Source organism: Sphaerodactylus townsendi, linkage group LG12 (genome assembly GCF_021028975.2).
Source record: "Sphaerodactylus townsendi isolate TG3544 linkage group LG12, MPM_Stown_v2.3, whole genome shotgun sequence".
In the NCBI taxonomy this organism is placed as follows: domain Eukaryota; kingdom Metazoa; phylum Chordata; class Lepidosauria; order Squamata; family Sphaerodactylidae; genus Sphaerodactylus; species Sphaerodactylus townsendi.
Window position 1 is genome coordinate 28,815,907 of NC_059436.1, and position 19,168 is coordinate 28,835,074.

Genomic DNA, 19,168 nt, shown 5'->3' on the forward strand with positions numbered 1-19,168 from the left:
CTTTCAACATTAAATGTACAGTACAATACAGAATTGACCTCCTCATCTAATACTAATCCTCAATATTAGTGGTGTTGATATATTTCATAAGTCAATTAACCAGTAAACCTGTTTGATTAAGCAGGGACTTTGCATGGCTTGTGCTCTTTATGGGGCCTGATGCTCAAGTACTGGGAGTCAAGAATCTGTTTCTGACTTGTGGCACTGTCAGATAGTAGGGGACCACTTGCTGGCAGACCTTCTATAAGACACAGGTCCTCTCTTCAGGACTGTCACACTTGATGGAGATAAATGCACTTATGGGATACATCTACTAATCTCTTCTTTTGCACAGTACATCTAAGAAAAGATACTGGGAAGAGGATGGACATGGATAAAGATACAATATTTGTATTTTTATTTCCCCACAGGCAGCTCAGAAGGCACCATTCTTATATACAAAAACATCCTGTACGGAGAGAGATTTTCCCTCACCATCCCATGATTCAGAATGTGTACATCTGCTGCTGATTTGGGTAAGAAACAAACTCAAGTAAAAAAGCATTCTTGCATATGAACAATGCCCTGAATGTCCATTCTAGAATATATCCCAGAATCTTGTGCAACATACAGGGATTCCTGGGCAGGCAAGCTGATATGGAAACATTCCCACAAGGCAGAAAGTCTGCTCTAAACTATACTCACCTGGATTTGCTAGCAATCTTATTCTGCTCATTAACTGTCCAAGTGTGAATGACACAGCTCACTGCAAACGGTACTTGCTACTAAATTGTGTGAAACCTTTGACCAGCTTGGACTCCGTTGACAGCTCAGCCCAGAAACATCTCGGTCATAAGAACATCAGCACTCTAATTTTATCCAAAGAATAAATCCTTGCTTTTTTCAGAGTTGAAGTTCTCCCATTTCACACCTCATTATCCATGGGCAGACATTTAATAAAAATGAAATATTTATTGAAAACATTAAATAAAAATAAAATAAATACATGCATGGGGGACCACCCACAATTATCTGTCCACCACAGTCTAATGTAAGCTTTCTTTTCTTTGAAAAATCAATAGCAGATGTAAGGGTTCAAATGGTGTCTGAGTAAAGAATAGTGACCAATTTAATTAAGCATGTTCCATACTCTAGGAGGAAACCCAAGAACTATGGATGGGCCATAGCTGTTTAGCACACTTGGCTGGCTTTGGACAAACTGCTATCTCAACCTCATTTTCTCTGTGTGTAAAATGGGAATGGTTGGTATTCACCAGTAAATTTACACAGCAATTCAGGTCAAAATACATTGTCTCTGTCCTGAAGAACTTTGAAAACCTCAGGAATGGGTAAGACAAAGGCAAAATACCAGTAAGTAAATGCACTTACACATTCCCAGTGGTGAGTTTAATTGTGGATGGGAACAAAGGGGTTAAAGCAAAGCATCTTGATCGGACCAGAAAGGGTCACTGTGGCAGCAACATGTCGTTTGTCTGGAGAACAGGTTTCAGGCACAGAGGGCAGCAAAAAACGATTGGGAAATCCTAAGCAAATCACACCCGTCTAAGTCTATTCTAGTTAAAGAGGTTAAAATGGAGTAAGTGTGTTTAGGATTGCCCTGCTAACCTTAACTCTATCCCCAAAAGGTTCAAGATGATGATTAAGCCACACTTGCATAGCCAGAAGGTGCGCTGACATCAAGCTGACACTGGTTACGCACCACACTTGGACTTAGGACTGGGCTGGAAGGAGCAAAGCATCGAGCAGAGATACCACGGATAATCAGAGCAGAGAGACAGGGTGTGAGTAAGGAATAGTGACCTACTTAAGTAAGCATGATTTTTGGAAGATGAATAATGGATGCATTTGCACTTGCTATGCAAATAATATTACGAGTAATTATAGCCCATTCATTAAAAGTGCCAAAGTGAGCAGAATCCTGGTAAGTTGTTCAGAGGAGATAGAAAGGGTTTTCCCTTAGGCAGCCATTTTTCTGAGCTTGCTTAAAAACAGGAATTGTTTTCATTTTCTTTTCTCATAATAGTTTCTTTTTCAAAACTGTTCTCTCCGACTTAAGGAGACCCCAGACTTTTGGAGGTTTGCCATTACTTGGCTTCATGTCACAACCCTGATATTCCATCGTGGTCTCCCATCCAAATACTCACCAGGGTCAACCCTGCCTAGCTTAGCTTCTGAGATCTGATGAGATCAGGCTAGGCTGGGTTATCCAGGTCATAGCCTAGCAAACCTTCAGAGAAAAGTCTAACCCTCAAAACTAAGCATTTTCGTGTGTGAGAAAGAGGCTGCCGCACTACCAAAAACCAGGGGCATCCTTCGGCCCTAACTCTTCAGCTCTTGCTCACTTCATGTCCTTCTCCAAGCAGACGCACTCAGCCACAAAAGAAAGATCTAACAATGGCCACTTCTTTTTTTATTAAGAATGACTGCATTTATTTACTGGCAACTCTTTCCCCAAAGTTGAGGGCAAATGACAGTAATTATTCATACAAAAGACAGGCAAGGATCACTGTCCCTGAAGGGCTCACAATATTTGGGAACTTCACACTGGCACGAAGGAGGGAAATTTTCTCTCTGGGTGGTGCTCCTCACTAATTGGGCACATACATCCATTTGCAGTAAAGGGGACTTTATGACCCAGAGCACTGACCCATCTAGCTCAGCACAGTGTGCTCCGACTAGCAACGATGCTCCAGGGCTTAAGGCACAGAATGATCCTTCCTGCGGTCCTTTCAAGTGGAGATGCCAAGAACTGAACCTGGGACCTTCCACATGCAAAGCAGGTGCTTTAAACTGAGCTACACCCCCCTGCATCTCCATTTATAGCGCCACTGAAAGACAGCATCTGTGAGGGTGGCAGAGGGATGTTGCTAAAAAGAGGCATTGTGTGTCCTTTCGTGAATGAACCTTTCTCTGCCTGTAACGGAGAGCCACACAGAAAGAAAATAAGCCCCGGAAGCATGTGTAAAACTGATGTCAATGAGAACTTGCTTTGTTCATCCCATCTCACCTAAAAATATAAAAACAAACCATCCATTTCAAACAACATGCATTGTATAAGCCCTGGAGGGGAGGGGGAGCAGAAATGGCTGCAGTTAAACCAGTTCCTTTAATTTAAAAAATCTTACCTTTCTATTTTATCCTCACAAATGCCCTGTGAAGTAGGTTAGGCTGAAAGAGGGATTGGCTAAAGACCCCCAAGGAGCTTCATGACAGAGGAAAGATTTGAATCAGTAATCCCCCCCCCACACACACACACACACTTTCTTAGATCAATACTCTACCCATTACATAACACTGTCTCTTGCCAGGTTGTACACATCTGACAGCAAACTCAGGTTAACTGTCACAAAATGCATGGCATGGCCCCTTGCTCTACTTCACACACAGAGGATTTCCTACATAGACAGTATTCAACATGGGAAGAAAACAGAAGCAGACTGTCATTTGTGATTATTGCATTGAGTGATAAACTGGTGGTGAGTCTGCACAACTGCCAGCAGGCATATTTTGCAGGGAAGCAGGTTATTGCAGGTTCTCCACAGTGTAGGGACAGCCGATGAGTGAGCTGCATCTTGCCACATACTAATTTTTCCATCTCCTGGCCCAATGAACATCAGATAAGAAGTGATCCACTCCTCTGTGTCCATGATGAATGGATGCACAACTATGCTGTTTGCAGAGGCTCTTCCCACTGCCAACCCCCCCTTCCTTGCTTGAGCTCCTGGTCTCACAGGTGCTATTCCTAACATGAAATGGGAGAGTACCTCAGAGGCCCCAGCAATGTTGCACCTCCTGCACCCTCTTCTATAGCATTGCAAGGAACTCCCGGCAAGTTCTTGAGTATAGAGGAACAGACCTTCTCTGGCCAAGGACATTAGTGATGGGAGATGGGAAGGCCTCCACACTCCAGCAACTTGGCTGGGGAAAGTACAGGCTTATTTATTTATTTTATTTCTATCCCACCCTATCCCCACAGGGCTCAGGTTGAGAAGCTGATTGCAGTAAACTGACAGCTGCAGCTTCAGATGTTATTGGTAGCATTAATTTAGGAAACTACTGCCGGTTGTATCTCATTGAACTACCATTCCCTCAGCTTTGGCCAAAATCAACCCTAGAAACCACTCCAAGCAAATGCACTCACAGTTCTTGCCATGTGTATAGTTTGGGGCACACCCTTCTTTCATACATTCCAGGTAGTAAAACAGGCACTAAAGTCTTGAATATCCCCACCACCACTTTACGGCAAGGATAAAATTGCTTCTGAAGTATTAGATTTGATCCACCAGGCAGCATCAGAAACAGATGGAACTAAACTGATAAGAGGATGTCATCTGTATAGTTGCTTGATCGGCACTGAGCAAGAAGCACCAGTAAGGGAAGCTTGGAAGAAAAAGGAAATTTATGGTGCTGTGCGTAACAATGATGGCACAAAAGCTTTTGCAGGGGATGAGATGTTTCTTCAGTAAGAGGTCCGTATCAGTCCCTTTGGAGCTTTATGACTTGCAAAGGCATGTATCTTGGAATGGATCCAGGGTTCTTTCCTGTATGATTCCTGCAACTGAAAAGCATGATTAGAACTTGAGTGAGGCAGGCTGGATCATTTAAACTAGGGGTATTTCCACACAGATTATTTGCCCCAGCTTCAATTCAACTTATATCTCTTAGGTTTTTTCCTGGCTTTTCTCCAACCTTGGCTCTATGGATTTGGGAAAGATAGCAGGACAGCATGGATGGCTGCTATGTGGGTGCAGAAGTTTGGGTTTTTCTAGTCTTGCCCACCCAATGACCATTTTCACCATGGTAGCCATGTCCTCTCCCCAATGCAGAAGGGTTTTTTAAATAGCCCATTTAATAGCATTATATCAAATATACCAAAATATGCATCACATTATCTGAATTCTCAGCTTTCATTTTGAAAAAGTAAACTCAAGCCCCTTTCCTTGCAGACATATGGATGGGGGGGGGGGTCGCATATCTCCACAAATAAATGGACAATATTTACTAATTTAAAATATGAAACCTTGTAACACACACGCTCAAGCAGCAATGTTCCCTTACCTGAAGATCTTGGTACAGATAATTCCTATAGCTTCAGAGATGTGACACGTGGAATGTGGAAGGGATAGGTCTCCTCTGATCCTGTAGAACTACAGACAACGCAAGAAAAAAGCAGTAAGGATCAGACAAGGTGGGAAGGCATACCTAGGAAATAGAGTGCATGCACATGCATTACATTCTAGCTTCCATCCCCAGCAATTTCAGCTAAAGAGGATCTCATGCAACAGGATTAGCAAAGTCCCTTGCCTGAGACCTTGGAATGCTGCTGACTGATACAGCATGGATCAACAGGCTAACTGGAAAGCTTCATATAAAAAGTCACAACATCTTCTCGAAGACATCGTCTCTGGAATCTGTTACTGTCCAACAGCACTGAACCCAGAGCAGATGACCTGTGTGGAAATGGTCTTTATCAGCCTTCAAAGAATCTGGCATTCATTCCACAGGAAACCAGAAGGAAAGCCTTGCTGGGTCAGACTAGGGGTCCATCTAGCTCAGCATCCTCCTTCCACCAGGCAGATTCTGCCAGAAACCTACTGGGGATTCCTGGCTTGAAAGAGATCCTGCTGGCCTTAACCAGGGCAAGGGCATTCTCAGCCCTGGGCCCAGCCTGGTGGAACGCTGGGCGTTTCTCCACTCTCCTCTATCCCCCCTAAGCCGCGCGCTGCTCTCAGCGCGTGGCATCCCTGGCGCGTGCCCGGGCGTCCCCACGACCCCGCGCTCTGTGCGGGGTCATCAAAAGGCGCCGTTTTCTCCAGCGCCAGGGATGCTGCGCGCTGAGGGGGCGCGACAGCGGCAGCCTCGGGGCGGCTGTGCTGTCGCCGCCCCTGTCGTGGGGAGTGCCTGGGGACCCCGCGCTACTTGAGGAGAGTAGTGCGGGGCTTAAGGTAAGTGGGGAAAGGCCCACTGTCTGATGAGACCTGGGCCTGCAGGACTTGATGCAGTTCCACAGGGTCTGCAAGACAGAGCTGTTTGGCTAGCTTACGGTTGAGTCAACAATGGTATCATCAATGATTTTCATCAATTTTGGCCTCCTCCTTCTTTATTCCTTCCTCTCTATTTCCTCCCCTGCCCCACAGTATTACACCGAGATTTTGGAATCTCTCTTGATATTGACTGTATGGCTAAGTACCTATTGCAATTAATGCAGCCCAGCCAATTGTAACATATTACCATCAGCCATTCTTCAAGGGCAACAGCTAAAAATTCCATACCAAGAAAGAGCCTGTGTAGATCCACTTGACCATATCCTGTTGCACTGTCCCAGTTACATGTTTTGTCTCTTGTTATTCAGAACTGCCTTCAAAGCCCGCTGCATGTCTCTGGCCACTACTTACATCAATCGGTGCCTGATGGGACGCAAATGCTTGGTGGTCTTGATGGCAAAGATGATGCTGGGAATCAGGAAGAAAGTGCAGCAGCCCAGGCTAAACCAGAAGGCATTCTGGAAAAAGAAAAGCAAAAACAAGAGAGATCTACTGATAAGGGGCTTTTTCACTTAGGAGAAGTTTCTAAAGCTACTACAGTCATGACTGAAGAACTGTGACTAGCCCAGAACTACCCAGCAGAAATGTAGGTGTGGGGAAACAAAGCTGGTTCACCAGATAAGAATCCACCACTCATGTGGAGGAGTGGGGAATCCAACCCAGTTCTCCAGATTAGAGTTCAACTGCTCTTAACCACTACACATGCCAGCTCTGAGATGTGAATCAAAGCAAACGAATAGATACTAGAATTTGGGATCACCTGATGAAGTTGGCAGAGTCAGGAAAGCCAGAACAAAATAGTTTAGTGTATCACTAAAGTGTGGATTTCACCATAACAAGTGTGTCGATGGCTCAGGAGCAAAGATCCAGTGAAGTAAAATTTTAAAAAGAGAAAGACTGGAGGTAAAAGGGGAAATGCAGCACTCTTTCATGCCTTTTCTTTATTCAGTCTCTATTGTTGGCTGTATCAGACAGGAGCTGCAACCCAAGACTCTCCTACTCAAGGTGAATGACATGGTCAGCACACTCCCAAGCAGACGAGTGGAGACTCGCTGTGAAGCCAAAAAACTCCAGTCAGATTATAACCTACATTCCTGACTCCCACAGATCTGCGCACCTTCCCTTTTATAATATGCAAGCTAAGACCTGAAACAGCATATTAACTGAAATAACAAAAATTGACTCTGGATCAGGAGGACTTCCTGGTTCTCTAACCCAAGATGATTCCACGTGGGCCCAAAGGCTTCAGCTTGCCCTGATTTTTTATTAGGGCTGCCAACTCTGGGCTGGGAATTTCCTGGAGACATCAGGATAGAGCCTGGGAAGGCAGAGTTTGGAGAAGAGAGGAAGGTATTTGACACCATGCAGTCCAACCTCCAAAGCAGTCATTTCTCCAGGGAGACTGATCTGTGTAATCAGAAGATCATTTGAAATTCTGGGAGGTTGGCAACTCTTGTTTTTCATATCTCAGTGGCATATCTCAGTATTGTCAAGAGTGGCAATGAGGTCAAAGGAAAGCAGCAGTTCTCATCACCCTCTAGAAACAGACTCTGTCTGAACTGGGAAGCTTTACTTAGGGGAGCCCAACTGTTTTAAGCCCACTGGCATCTTTGAAATTTTGACACAGCATGGAAAGCCCAGTCACAAAATGGCTGATGCAAAATGGCTGCCTTAGGTGGCTGCTACAGGTTACCTTCAGTCACATAGTAAAGATCCTTGTGTTGTTGTGGTAACTCCTGCCAAGGTAACTTTTAAAAAAATTGCACAGCCAATCAAATCTACAGTCAGAAATCTTACTGTGCAAAAGCCCTAGCTGGCTACATCCACTTTTGAAAAGCACCTGGCAGGCACCAGAAAAGGTATCAGTAGGCATCACACTGGGAATCCTAGTTGTAGACCAATCTTCTATGAATATCTGTAATCCTTTTCAAAGCCACATAAACCAGTGACCATTGCCACATTCTACAACTTAATTGCGTGCTGTGTGGAGAATTAGATTCCTTGGTTTGTTCTCATTCTACTGCCGATCAATCCAACTGGGTGGTCACGGTTATAAGAGAGGGAAAAGTTTTATAAATCTCTATCATGCCTCCAATTTTTCATCTTTTTTCAAAACTAAAAAACCCTAGATAGTTTGGTCTTTCCATGTAAGAAAGGTGCTTCCACCACTTTGTCCTGAAAATGAACAGAATTTGGCTGCCAGTTTTGAAAAACACTAGAGTCAAGACAGTGACTAATCAGCTCCACACAGACACAGGATGACTATAGACAATCAAAGGCCAGACTACTTCTATTCAGATGCCTCACCTATTGACCTTGCTATCTCCATTGTTACTCACATGCTATACTTCATTGTTACTCAGTTGCCAGGCCACTCCTATTCAGATGCCCTCACCTATTGACCTTCACTCACAGGTATATATACTCCACTTGCTTTCCTTTCCAACTATCAGATCCTCTGAATATGCCAGCCACAGATGCAGGCAAAACGACAGGAGAGAATGCTGCTAGAACATGGCCATACAGCCCCCCAGTGATTCCGGCCATGAAAGCCTTCGACAATATAATAGAGATACTCTGCCCAAAAGTTCAAGTTCTAAGGAGCAGCCAGGGAGGAAGGGCAGAGATGTTTAAGAGCATGGGCAAAGCTGCAAAAAGCACAGAGGTTCAAGACAGGTTAATCATCATTTGTTGTGATTCTGTTTGCTTTCACTATCAAGGCAGATAAGTCATTTTAGAGCACTTGGGAGCTCTCCTGGAGGTTCTGAGATAATGACAAGGGAGGGCTGCCTTAAAGGACAATATTTGACATGCAAAAAGAGTTTCAGGAGATGGAAACACGTAGAATAAGAGGCAAAAAGAACAAGGTTGCTAATGAACTGCAGAACACACGTTTCCATCCCTTAAAGAGATGAGTGCTTACCCAGGGATCCACAATGCGATCACACAAGATCACCCGGCCATTGTCCAGACCAGTGGCAAGAGGCTGACATGAAGTAACATCCCCTATTAGCTGCAACAGAAAAGAACAGCACTTATTCACACAATCACTTTGGATGAACGGAGTATGTAGGCAGCATCTAAGTGGGTTGGGCTCCTGCATCATTTGCCATTCCTCCATAAGACCGGATGAGCTGAAAATGCAACTTGATGGACATTGCTGGGGATTTGAGTTAAGGGTGTGGGGATAGAAGGCCCATCCATTTTTATAAGCTTCCCATAATCCACCCAGGTTGCCAGAAAATGTTTTTCCCCCACAAGCATTTTTATGAATTACTTCACATTATTTTACTTCATTATATTTCTACCCTGCGCACCCCAGCTGAAGGCCCTCACGTTTAACCAGATCTGCCCCTTCACTGCTATCCTAGTCTTCAACCACTTGACAGTTTCTGAGTTTTCCCATAAATACAAATACAGCACATGAAAAGAGCTATGGGCAGGGATTATCTAGAAGAGGAGAAGAGTTTGGATTTATACCTCACCTTCCTCTCCTGTAAGGAGACTCCAGGAGGCTTACAAACTCCTTTCCCTTCCTCTCCCCACAACAGACACCTTGTGAGGTAGGTGGGGATGAGAGAGTTCTGAAGAACTGTGACTAGTCCAAGGTCACCCAGCAGGAATGTAGGAGTGCAAAAACACTCCTGGTTCACCAGATAAATCTCTGCCACTCAGGTGGAGGAGTGGGGAATCAAACCTGGTTCTCCAGATTAGAATCCACCTGCTCTTAACCACTACACCCTGCTGGCTCTCCAGAAATGAATGCTGCTTCAGTGCACCCTGTGCTACTACATCACATTCTATTGGCACCCCACAGATGTGAACAGCAGTAGAAACACCAGTACTTACCACATCCCTTAGCCAGTTCAGGTACAGGGAGATGTACCCCACCTCTTTTCTTACAAAGCAAGCTAACTCCTGGAAGGAAAAAAAATAAGATGAAGACTGAAAGGACATATGTGCTTTCCAAGGTGATAATCCCTCTGCCTTTCTGCTTCTGCCCTATTTGACCTCTAACATTTTCCAAAACAAAGATAGTTCCCATTTCGTATGGACTGATCTCACTTATAAATTTGTAACAATGTTTAATGCCAATAAGCATGTGAAAACTAAGATCTGGATAGCATTTTACTTTTAAAACAGAAGGAGCGGATTGCACCTATCACCCAGTTTGTGCAGTGTCCTTACAAAGGGGTCAAAATCCCTATTCAGCCAGGAATTCACTAAATGATTTGTAAGTCTTGTGGGAGTGGATTTAATTTCAAGCAAAGAAAAACCGGATTTAAGTATTCTCAGATTTGGCTGACTTGGCTAATAGAATATACAAGTCAGGACTCGAAAGAAACCTGCAGGAGTGGCCAGCCCATTCCTCCCACCTTTGATTCCTTCCCTCTCCCTCCACTTCTCTCCGAGTCTCTCTCTCTTTTTCTCCCCCTACCCCATCTCTCTTATTATTATTTAGACTCTTTCCATGTCTACTGTCACTCCTTCTGCCTGCCTCATTGCGGTACTCTTGTTTCTCTCTCTTTCAGCTCACCTGCCCCCTAATCCCAGCAGCTTCTCAGCCTCACAGGAATTAGCAGTGGCTTGCTCGTGTCCCTCCCCAGCAGTTTCGTCACCTGGTCAGTTCTCCTGGCCTCTTGCCCAACCACCCAGCCTCTTCACTGTTGCAGTAGCTTTGGCTCACTGTCTCTCTGTCAGCCAACGACTCACCTGGCCTCTTTGCCACTTGGGTGGCTCTCCTGACCACTCAAATGGTCAAATGACCACTTCACTGTTGTGGTTGCTGTGACTCACTATCCCCCCCCCCCCCCGCTACACCCCCTCAGCTGCTCTGCTCTTTGAGGCTCACCTTGCCACTCACATGGCTGCTTCACTGTTTCAGCGGTGGCCCCTCACCTGCCTAGTAGTGCCAGCTCATGGCCTCACAGCAGCTTAGCTGCCTTAGCAATGGCAGCTCTTCTCCCAGCCTTCTGGCCTCTGTGCTGTCTCAGTTGTTCACCAGGCTACTCACCCATGCGTTACACCAGTTCAATGTCTGCAGCACCCACCTACTCTGCTGCCTCAGCAGGATGGATGGTGGGAAAGTATATGAGCTGCACAGGCACAGAGAACACAACTGGTTTGGGGGTGAATTAAACCCCCATGTGTTTTTTGTTGTTGTTGTTTTCAGATTCTTCTGCAAACCTGGGTGTCTCCCAAGTTTGAAGAATCTGTTTTCTCCCTGCATAGCCCTAACCCACAGATGTAGACATCTGCAGATGGGGCTACACTTTCATTTTTATAATTGATGATGGTATCAACAATATTCTAGTTTTGCAAGTTTTCTACATGGTCCCTTCCTCTGAGAGAAACATTTAAGCACCCTGAATAATCTCAGCATCTCTCTTACTCACCTTTCTCAGTATTTTGTGAACATCAATGGGGAGAGTGGTCTCAACTAAGCGAACTTTGGTCTCCATGTCATTTATTTGTGCCTAGCAGGAAAACATAAAGAAGAGTGCTATGAGGACAGCTGATCAGGAAGGTCTCGGGTCAGAACTGTATACACTGACAATCACTAACAACATGATCAGGTTGGCCTTCTTTCCTCATAATAGCTGGCTAAGGAATTGCTACATGCTTTCCCCTGTTCCTGCTCAACATCACTGACAAGAAAATACCCAGTGTAGCGCTACATCTCCTATGATATTGCCTCTATGCATTCGATCAAATGAGCTCTGACTCGTGACTAATTTGCTTAGTCTTTACAGTTCTTATTAATTTTGCTGCAACAGACTAAGCAATCAGCCCCTCTGGATTAATCTACATATCCGTTTTATACTGTTTCCTACTACGATGCGTACTCTGTGGAGAAAATGCATAGTGTGTGATACATATCGGAGAGACAGAAACTCTCTGACTACTTTGGCACCCCTGCTCCACTTTCATTTCTGAGTCAGTGCACACTGTCACTGCCAGAAGTTCTTGCTTGCGTTGGAAGTGGCCCTGCCTGGAATTTATCTATCCTGTCATTGCGATGACCCTGTAAGGAAGAAGATATCAAAAGAGCTCTCAGAAATCCCTGAATGACCAATTAAATGGGAAGAAGAGAGGAATGGAACTGGCATTGGCTGAATTCAGATGGAGATCCAGGATTTGATGAGCAGAAGCTTTTCCATAAGAACTTTTAATACATAAGATGACAATGTTACGCACAATGCTTATGAGGCATGGCCCAATTTGTTAGACGCTGAAGATAGTAGAGAAGGAAAAAAACTGGAAAGGGAGAGATTGAATCTAGCGAAGAGGGAAACCACAACGTACACACTAGACAGCATAAATCATTTACGCGGAAGCTGAGTGATTACCAAGTTTTGTAGCATCAGCCATTAACCAGCTGTTAGGGCTGCAATCCTAAACACACTTGCACAGGAGTAATGCTCACTGACACATAAGAGATGACAAGATTAGGATTATGCTGTAGGGCTGAAAATGTTACTTTGTTTAATCATCCAATAAATCAATTAGAGCGTTAAACACCAGATAAAAATTTGTCTCCCTCCCTCAGTTAAACTGTGGGGCCAATATGGAAGGCCATACACCTCTGCAAGATGCAAAGATACATACAAAGATAGCCTCCGCTCCACAATATACACCCCGAACAAGCAAATACTTCATATTTCAGGTGAACTCAATTTGGCTTTCCTAAAAACCATAAGAATTATGGAGGGAAACATGGGTATTGGCTCAACCTCATAAACGCACTCATAAACATGCTGATGACGCATGGCCCAGTTTGTTAAACGCTGAAGACAGTAGAGAAGGGGGGGGGACTAGAAAGGGAGAGATCGCATCTAGCAAACAGGGAAACCACAATGTGCACAGTAGGCAGCACAAATCATTTATGTGGAAGACGACTGATTCCCAGTTTTATAGCATCAGTCATTAATTACAAATGCTGATTCTGGGGGTTGTGGACTTGAGTGGACAAAAAGCTGCATGGCCTGGGATGTTGCCCAGAAGAGAGGGACCCAGGCTGACACCACTCCCGGGCCAGGAGGAACAGCAAAGGTGTCAGCAAAAGTCCAAGTGATGGAAGAGAAAGGGGAACGTCTTTTTGTTCTGATGGCAGCATTTTGAAGATCTCAGGGGTCTCCTGAAACAAGCATAGGGAGGAACTGCATTGTGAGCATGCTCACTTATGTGTGTTATAAGATTCAACCCAATGTATCTATTTTATTTAGATCTTCCCTAGTACATAATACATTTCTTTGAAATCCGTAAGTTACCACAAGAGAGAATATTCTGCATTTTAGATTCCCAAAATAAATATAAACAAAAAAAATTAAAAAATACAATTACTAGCTAAAGATAACTATTTCCTTTTCCTGTTATGCTCTATAACAAGGTTTGGCCCACAGGCACACAAATATAAATATAACTGATTGATTTTAAAAACTAGAGATGGAGGACTGGTATGGGGCAGAACTAGTTTTTCTCCTGGAGAATGGGTATGGGTCCACATAGCAGCCCCACAAAGACCCACTTTCCAAGCATAGTATAGTCTGTGATAACAATACCTGTAGGTTTGATGCCACTGCAGACAAGAAGTAGACACTTTCTTTCAGATCCTCCTGTGAAAACAAGAGAAGAAGTAAACCATAGTAAGTAAGCCCCTCCCCTTATACTGAAGGGAGATAGTCTTCTCCATACAGGCACATCCAGAAATATTCACTCAGCTTTACCTAATTCTAGCTTGCTGAGTTAGTTATGATTTGCAGCTTCTGAAATTCATTTGCATTAACATCAAAACCATGGAATTAGGATTAGAATTGTCCCCAAGCTAATATGGGAAGTCTCCTCCTTAAACACAACATTTGAGTAATTGCTAGGGAACTAAACAAGTTCAAGAGAAAGCTAGAGAAAGCTTTTTTGGAAGGGGCTTTTTTGGAAGGGGAATTCAACTTCTCAGGCACAAAAAGTTCAGAGGTGGTCATAGGCTTGAGTTTTTTGCTGAAAAGTTCTGCACACTTACCACAAGTTCTCTCATTATATCAATTGTGGGATTCTGAATGTTATGGAGCATCTGTGATTCTTTAGCCAGTTTTTCCGTCATACCTCTGTCGCTCTGAAGGAAAGAACAATATAACAGATCAGCTATGAAGCTTGGGAGGTAATTTGAAAAAGTGGGTCACCACCTTCTCTTCTGTATCGTCGAAGGCTTTCACAGCCGGAGTCAACTGGTTGTGGTGGGTTTTCCGGGCTGTGTGGCCATGCTCTGGTAGATCTTGCTCCTAAACACAGTGTGTAACAGATTTCTCTCTGTGATACACCTCTGAAGATGCCAGCCACAGATGCAGGCAAAACGTTAGGAACAAGATCTACCGGAGCATGGCCACACAGTCCGGAAAACCCACCACAACTTTCTCTTTTGTTTATCTGTACTTTTCCCAGCCATAAGTTGACATCTCTGTCTACATACCTGAACGTTGCTTAATCTCTCAAGCTCTACAGCCAAGCCTTCAATACTGGTCCTCACAAGAGGGTTGCGTATCTAGAAAAATAAGCATAATTTTCAACAGACTTCCCATACATGCTGTCTCAATCTTTACAATTGTTCTAAAGCAGGGGTCTGCAACCCGCGGCTCCAGAGCTGCATGCAGCTCTTTCAGCCTTATACTGCGGCTCCGTGTGACCTGGAGGTCAGAGGGTAGCATGGGTGTGTCCCTCCAGGAAAGGTGAGTGGAGGGGCCAAACTGGAGGCGACTCCGTGTAGAGCTGCCTCTCCGGCTTGGTAGATCTTTGGGGCCATGGAAAACGGGTCCAAATGGCTTTTTGGGTGGTAAAAGTTGCTGACCCCTGTTCTAAAGGATGGTCAGTGTTATAATCCCCAGATGCAGTGGATGAGAATAGCAGCTTGCCTAATGCAAAGTAGTGAGTCCGCTGCTGGGGTACCTTGTATTGGGAACATCTTGATCACCTCAAACAGAACTGCAATGCAAGAAACTAGTGCTTGATCATGGGGATATTAGTGTGGGTAACTCAGTCTTCTTGATTCAGATGGAAGAGGTATATTCAAATCATATAAATATATGTGTGTATTTGGTTTTTAAGAAAACATGTATGAATTATTAATTACTAAATGAGTGGAAAATGATAATTTGAAATTGATACACTATGATAATATATTTTGAAATAAATACACTTAGAAATTAATGACAGTAATTATATACCACTTTAATAATAAGGTTTTTTTGGTAGATTGGGAAAAGCAATGGAAATGGGATAAAGGGGGAAATGGATGAATATACTTTGTTAGAATTTGCATATCATTGTTAGAATTTGTAGGTATATTTATTTATTTATTTATTACACTTATAGTGTGTGAAAGTGTATGTAACAAAAGACTTGTTCTTTTCTGTATGTTTTCTTTTCTGTTTTAATGCTTCTGTATATATGTTATTGAAAATTTTAAAAAACATTCTGTTATGCTTTGGCTGGAAAAAATAGACACATTCTGAAAATCATATGCTTGAGCAAGATGGCAATGATGTTAATTATTTTGTGGGGGGGGGGGGGGGTGGGGGGGGGGGGGGGTGGGGGGGGGGGGGGGTGAGGGGGGGGGGGGGTGGGGGGGGGGGGGGGTGGGGGGGGGGGGGGGTGGGGGGGGGGGGGGGTGGGGGGGGGGGGGGGTGGGGGGGGGGGGGGGTGGGGGGGGGGGGGGGTGGGGGGGGGGGGGGGTGGGGGGGGGGGGGGGTGGGGGGGGGGGGGGGTGGGGGGGGGGGGGGGTGGGGGGGGGGGGGGGTGGGGGGGGGGGGGGGTGGGGGGGGGGGGGGGTGGGGGGGGGGGGGGGTGGGGGGGGGGGGGGGTGGGGGGGGGGGGGGGTGGGGGGGGGGGGGGGTGGGGGGGGGGGGGGGTGGGGGGGGGGGGGGGTGGGGGGGGGGGGGGGTGGGGGGGGGGGGGGGTGGGGGGGGGGGGGGGTGGGGGGGGGGGGGGGTGGGGGGGGGGGGGGGTGGGGGGGGGGGGGGGTGGGGGGGGGGGGGGGTGGGGGGGGGGGGGGGTGGGGGGGGGGGGGGGTGGGGGGGGGGGGGGGTGGGGGGGGGGGGGGGTGGGGGGGGGGGGGGGTGGGGGGGGGGGGGGGTGGGGGGGGGGGGGGGTGGGGGGGGGGGGGGGTGGGGGGGGGGGGGGGTGGGGGGGGGGGGGGGTGGGGGGGGGGGGGGGTGGGGGGGGGGGGGGGTGGGGGGGGGGGGGGGTGGGGGGGGGGGGGGGTGGGGGGGGGGGGGGGTGGGGGGGGGGGGGGGTGGGGGGGGGGGGGGGTGGGGGGGGGGGGGGGTGGGGGGGGGGGGGGGTGGGGGGGGGGGGGGGTGGGGGGGGGGGGGGGTGGGGGGGGGGGGGGGTGGGGGGGGGGGGGGGTGGGGGGGGGGGGGGGTGGGGGGGGGGGGGGGTGGGGGGGGGGGGGGGTGGGGGGGGGGGGGGGTGGGGGGGGGGGGGGGTGGGGGGGGGGGGGGGTGGGGGGGGGGGGGGGTGGGGGGGGGGGGGGGTGGGGGGGGGGGGGGGTGGGGGGGGGGGGGGGTGGGGGGGGGGGGGGGTGGGGGGGGGGGGGGGTGGGGGGGGGGGGGGGTGGGGGGGGGGGGGGGTGGGGGGGGGGGGGGGTGGGGGGGGGGGGGGGTGGGGGGGGGGGGGGGTGGGGGGGGGGGGGGGTGGGGGGGGGGGGGGGTGGGGGGGGGGGGGGGTGGGGGGGGGGGGGGGTGGGGGGGGGGGGGGGTGGGGGGGGGGGGGGGTGGGGGGGGGGGGGGGTGGGGGGGGGGGGGGGTGGGGGGGGGGGGGGGTGGGGGGGGGGGGGGGTGGGGGGGGGGGGGGGTGGGGGGGGGGGGGGGTGGGGGGGGGGGGGGGTGGGGGGGGGGGGGGGTGGGGGGGGGGGGGGGTGGGGGGGGGGGGGGGTGGGGGGGGGGGGGGGTGGGGGGGGGGGGGGGTGGGGGGGGGGGGGGGTGGGGGGGGGGGGGGGTGGGGGGGGGGGGGGGTGGGGGGGGGGGGGGGTGGGGGGGGGGGGGGGTGGGGGGGGGGGGGGGTGGGGGGGGGGGGGGGTGGGGGGGGGGGGGGGTGGGGGGGGGGGGGGGTGGGGGGGGGGGGGGGTGGGGGGGGGGGGGGGTGGGGGGGGGGGGGGGTGGGGGGGGGGGGGGGTGGGGGGGGGGGGGGGTGGGGGGGGGGGGGGGTGGGGGGGGGGGGGGGTGGGGGGGGGGGGGGGTGGGGGGGGGGGGGGGTGGGGGGGGGGGGGGGTGGGGGGGGGGGGGGGTGGGGGGGGGGGGGGGTGGGGGGGGGGGGGGGTGGGGGGGGGGGGGGGTGGGGGGGGGGGGGGGTGGGGGGGGGGGGGGGTGGGGGGGGGGGGGGGTGGGGGGGGGGGGGGGTGGGGGGGGGGGGGGGTGGGGGGGGGGGGGGGTGGGGGGGGGGGGGGGTGGGGGGGGGGGGGGGTGGGGGGGGGGGGGGGTGGGGGGGGGGGGGGGTGGGGGGGGGGGGGGGTGGGGGGGGGGGGGGGTGGGGGGGGGGGGGGGTGGGGGGGGGGGGGGGTGGGGGGGGGGGGGGGTGGGGGGGGGGGGGGGTGGGGGGGGGGGGGGGTGGGGGGGGGGGGGGGTGGGGGGGGGGGGGGGTGGGGGGGGGGGGGGGTGGGGGGGGGGGGGGGTGGGGGGGGGGGGGGGTGGGGGGGGGGGGGGGTGGGGGGGGGGGGGGGTGGGGGGGGGGGGGGGTGGGGGGGGGGGGGGGTGGGGGGGGGGGGGGGTGGGGGGGGGGGGGGGTGGGGGGGGGGGGGGGTGGGGGGGGGGGGGGGTGGGGGGGGGGGGGGGTGGGGGGGGGGGGGGGTGGGGGGGGGGGGGGGTGGGGGGGGGGGGGGGTGGGGGGGGGGGGGGGTGGGGGGGGGGGGGGGTGGGGGGGGGGGGGGGTGGGGGGGGGGGGGGGTGGGGGGGGGGGGGGGTGGGGGGGGGGGGGGGTGGGGGGGGGGGGGGGTGGGGGGGGGGGGGGGTGGGGGGGGGGGGGGGTGGGGGGGGGGGGGGGTGGGGGGGGGGGGGGGTGGGGGGGGGGGGGGGTGGGGGGGGGGGGGGGTGGGGGGGGGGGGGGGTGGGGGGGGGGGGGGGTGGGGGGGGGGGGGGGTGGGGGGGGGGGGGGGTGGGGGGGGGGGGGGGTGGGGGGGGGGGGGGGTGGGGGGGGGGGGGGGTGGGGGGGGGGGGGGGTGGGGGGGGGGGGGGGTGGGGGGGGGGGGGGGTGGGGGGGGGGGGGGGTGGGGGGGGGGGGGGGTGGGGGGGGGGGGGGGTGGGGGGGGGGGGGGGTGGGGGGGGGGGGGGGTGGGGGGGGGGGGGGGTGGGGGGGGGGGGGGGTGGGGGGGGGGGGGGGTGGGGGGGGGGGGGGGTGGGGGGGGGGGGGGGTGGGGGGGGGGGGGGGTGGGGGGGGGGGGGGGTGGGGGGGGGGGGGGGTGGGGGGGGGGGGGGGTGGGGGGGGGGGGGGGTGGGGGGGGGGGGGGGTGGGGGGGGGGGGGGGTGGGGGGGGGGGGGGGTGGGGGGGGGGGGGGGTGGGGGGGGGGGGGGGTGGGGGGGGGGGGGGGTGGGGGGGGGGGGGGGTGGGGGGGGGGGGGGGTGGGGGGGGGGGGGGGTGGGGGGGGGGGGGGGTGGGGGGGGGGGGGGGTGGGGGGGGGGGGGGGTGGGGGGGGGGGGGGGTGGGGGGGGGGGGGGGTGGGGGGGGGGGGGGGTGGGGGGGGGGGGGGGTGGGGGGGGGGGGGGGTGGGGGGGGGGGGGGGTGGGGGGGGGGGGGGGTGGGGGGGGGGGGGGGTGGGGGGGGGGGGGGGTGGGGGGGGGGGGGGGTGGGGGGGGGGGGGGGTGGGGGGGGGGGGGGGTGGGGGGGGGGGGGGGTGGGGGGGGGGGGGGGTGGGGGGGGGGGGGGGTGGGGGGGGGGGGGGGTGGGGGGGGGGGGGGGTGGGGGGGGGGGGGGGTGGGGGGGGGGGGGGGTGGGGGGGGGGGGGGGTGGGGGGGGGGGGGGGTGGGGGGGGGGGGGGGTGGGGGGGGGGGGGGGTGGGGGGGGGGGGGGGTGGGGGGGGGGGGGGGTGGGGGGGGGGGGGGGTGGGGGGGGGGGGGGGTGGGGGGGGGGGGGGGTGGGGGGGG

At 53.1% G+C, this 19,168-nt stretch overlaps 1 protein-coding gene across 1 annotated transcript in view; it reads right to left on the reverse strand.

The window, feature by feature from the left end:
• Nucleotides 1–2,405: 2,405 nt before the first annotated feature.
• Nucleotides 2,406–19,168, reverse strand: part of PROM2 (prominin 2) — a 66,088-nt gene continuing 49,325 nt past the window's right edge. The window contains exons 12-21 of the mRNA XM_048512122.1: nt 15,014–15,017; nt 14,509–14,580; nt 14,062–14,154; nt 13,607–13,660; nt 11,441–11,521; nt 9,894–9,962; nt 8,968–9,057; nt 6,396–6,502; nt 5,059–5,147; nt 2,406–4,558 (exon numbers count right to left, since the gene is read on the reverse strand). Of these exons, the coding sequence (XP_048368079.1) occupies nt 5,084–5,147; nt 6,396–6,502; nt 8,968–9,057; nt 9,894–9,962; nt 11,441–11,521; nt 13,607–13,660; nt 14,062–14,154; nt 14,509–14,580; nt 15,014–15,017 (634 nt within the window). The 3' untranslated portion in view covers nt 2,406–4,558; nt 5,059–5,083. The remainder of the gene's footprint in view (nt 4,559–5,058; nt 5,148–6,395; nt 6,503–8,967; nt 9,058–9,893; nt 9,963–11,440; nt 11,522–13,606; nt 13,661–14,061; nt 14,155–14,508; nt 14,581–15,013; nt 15,018–19,168) is intronic.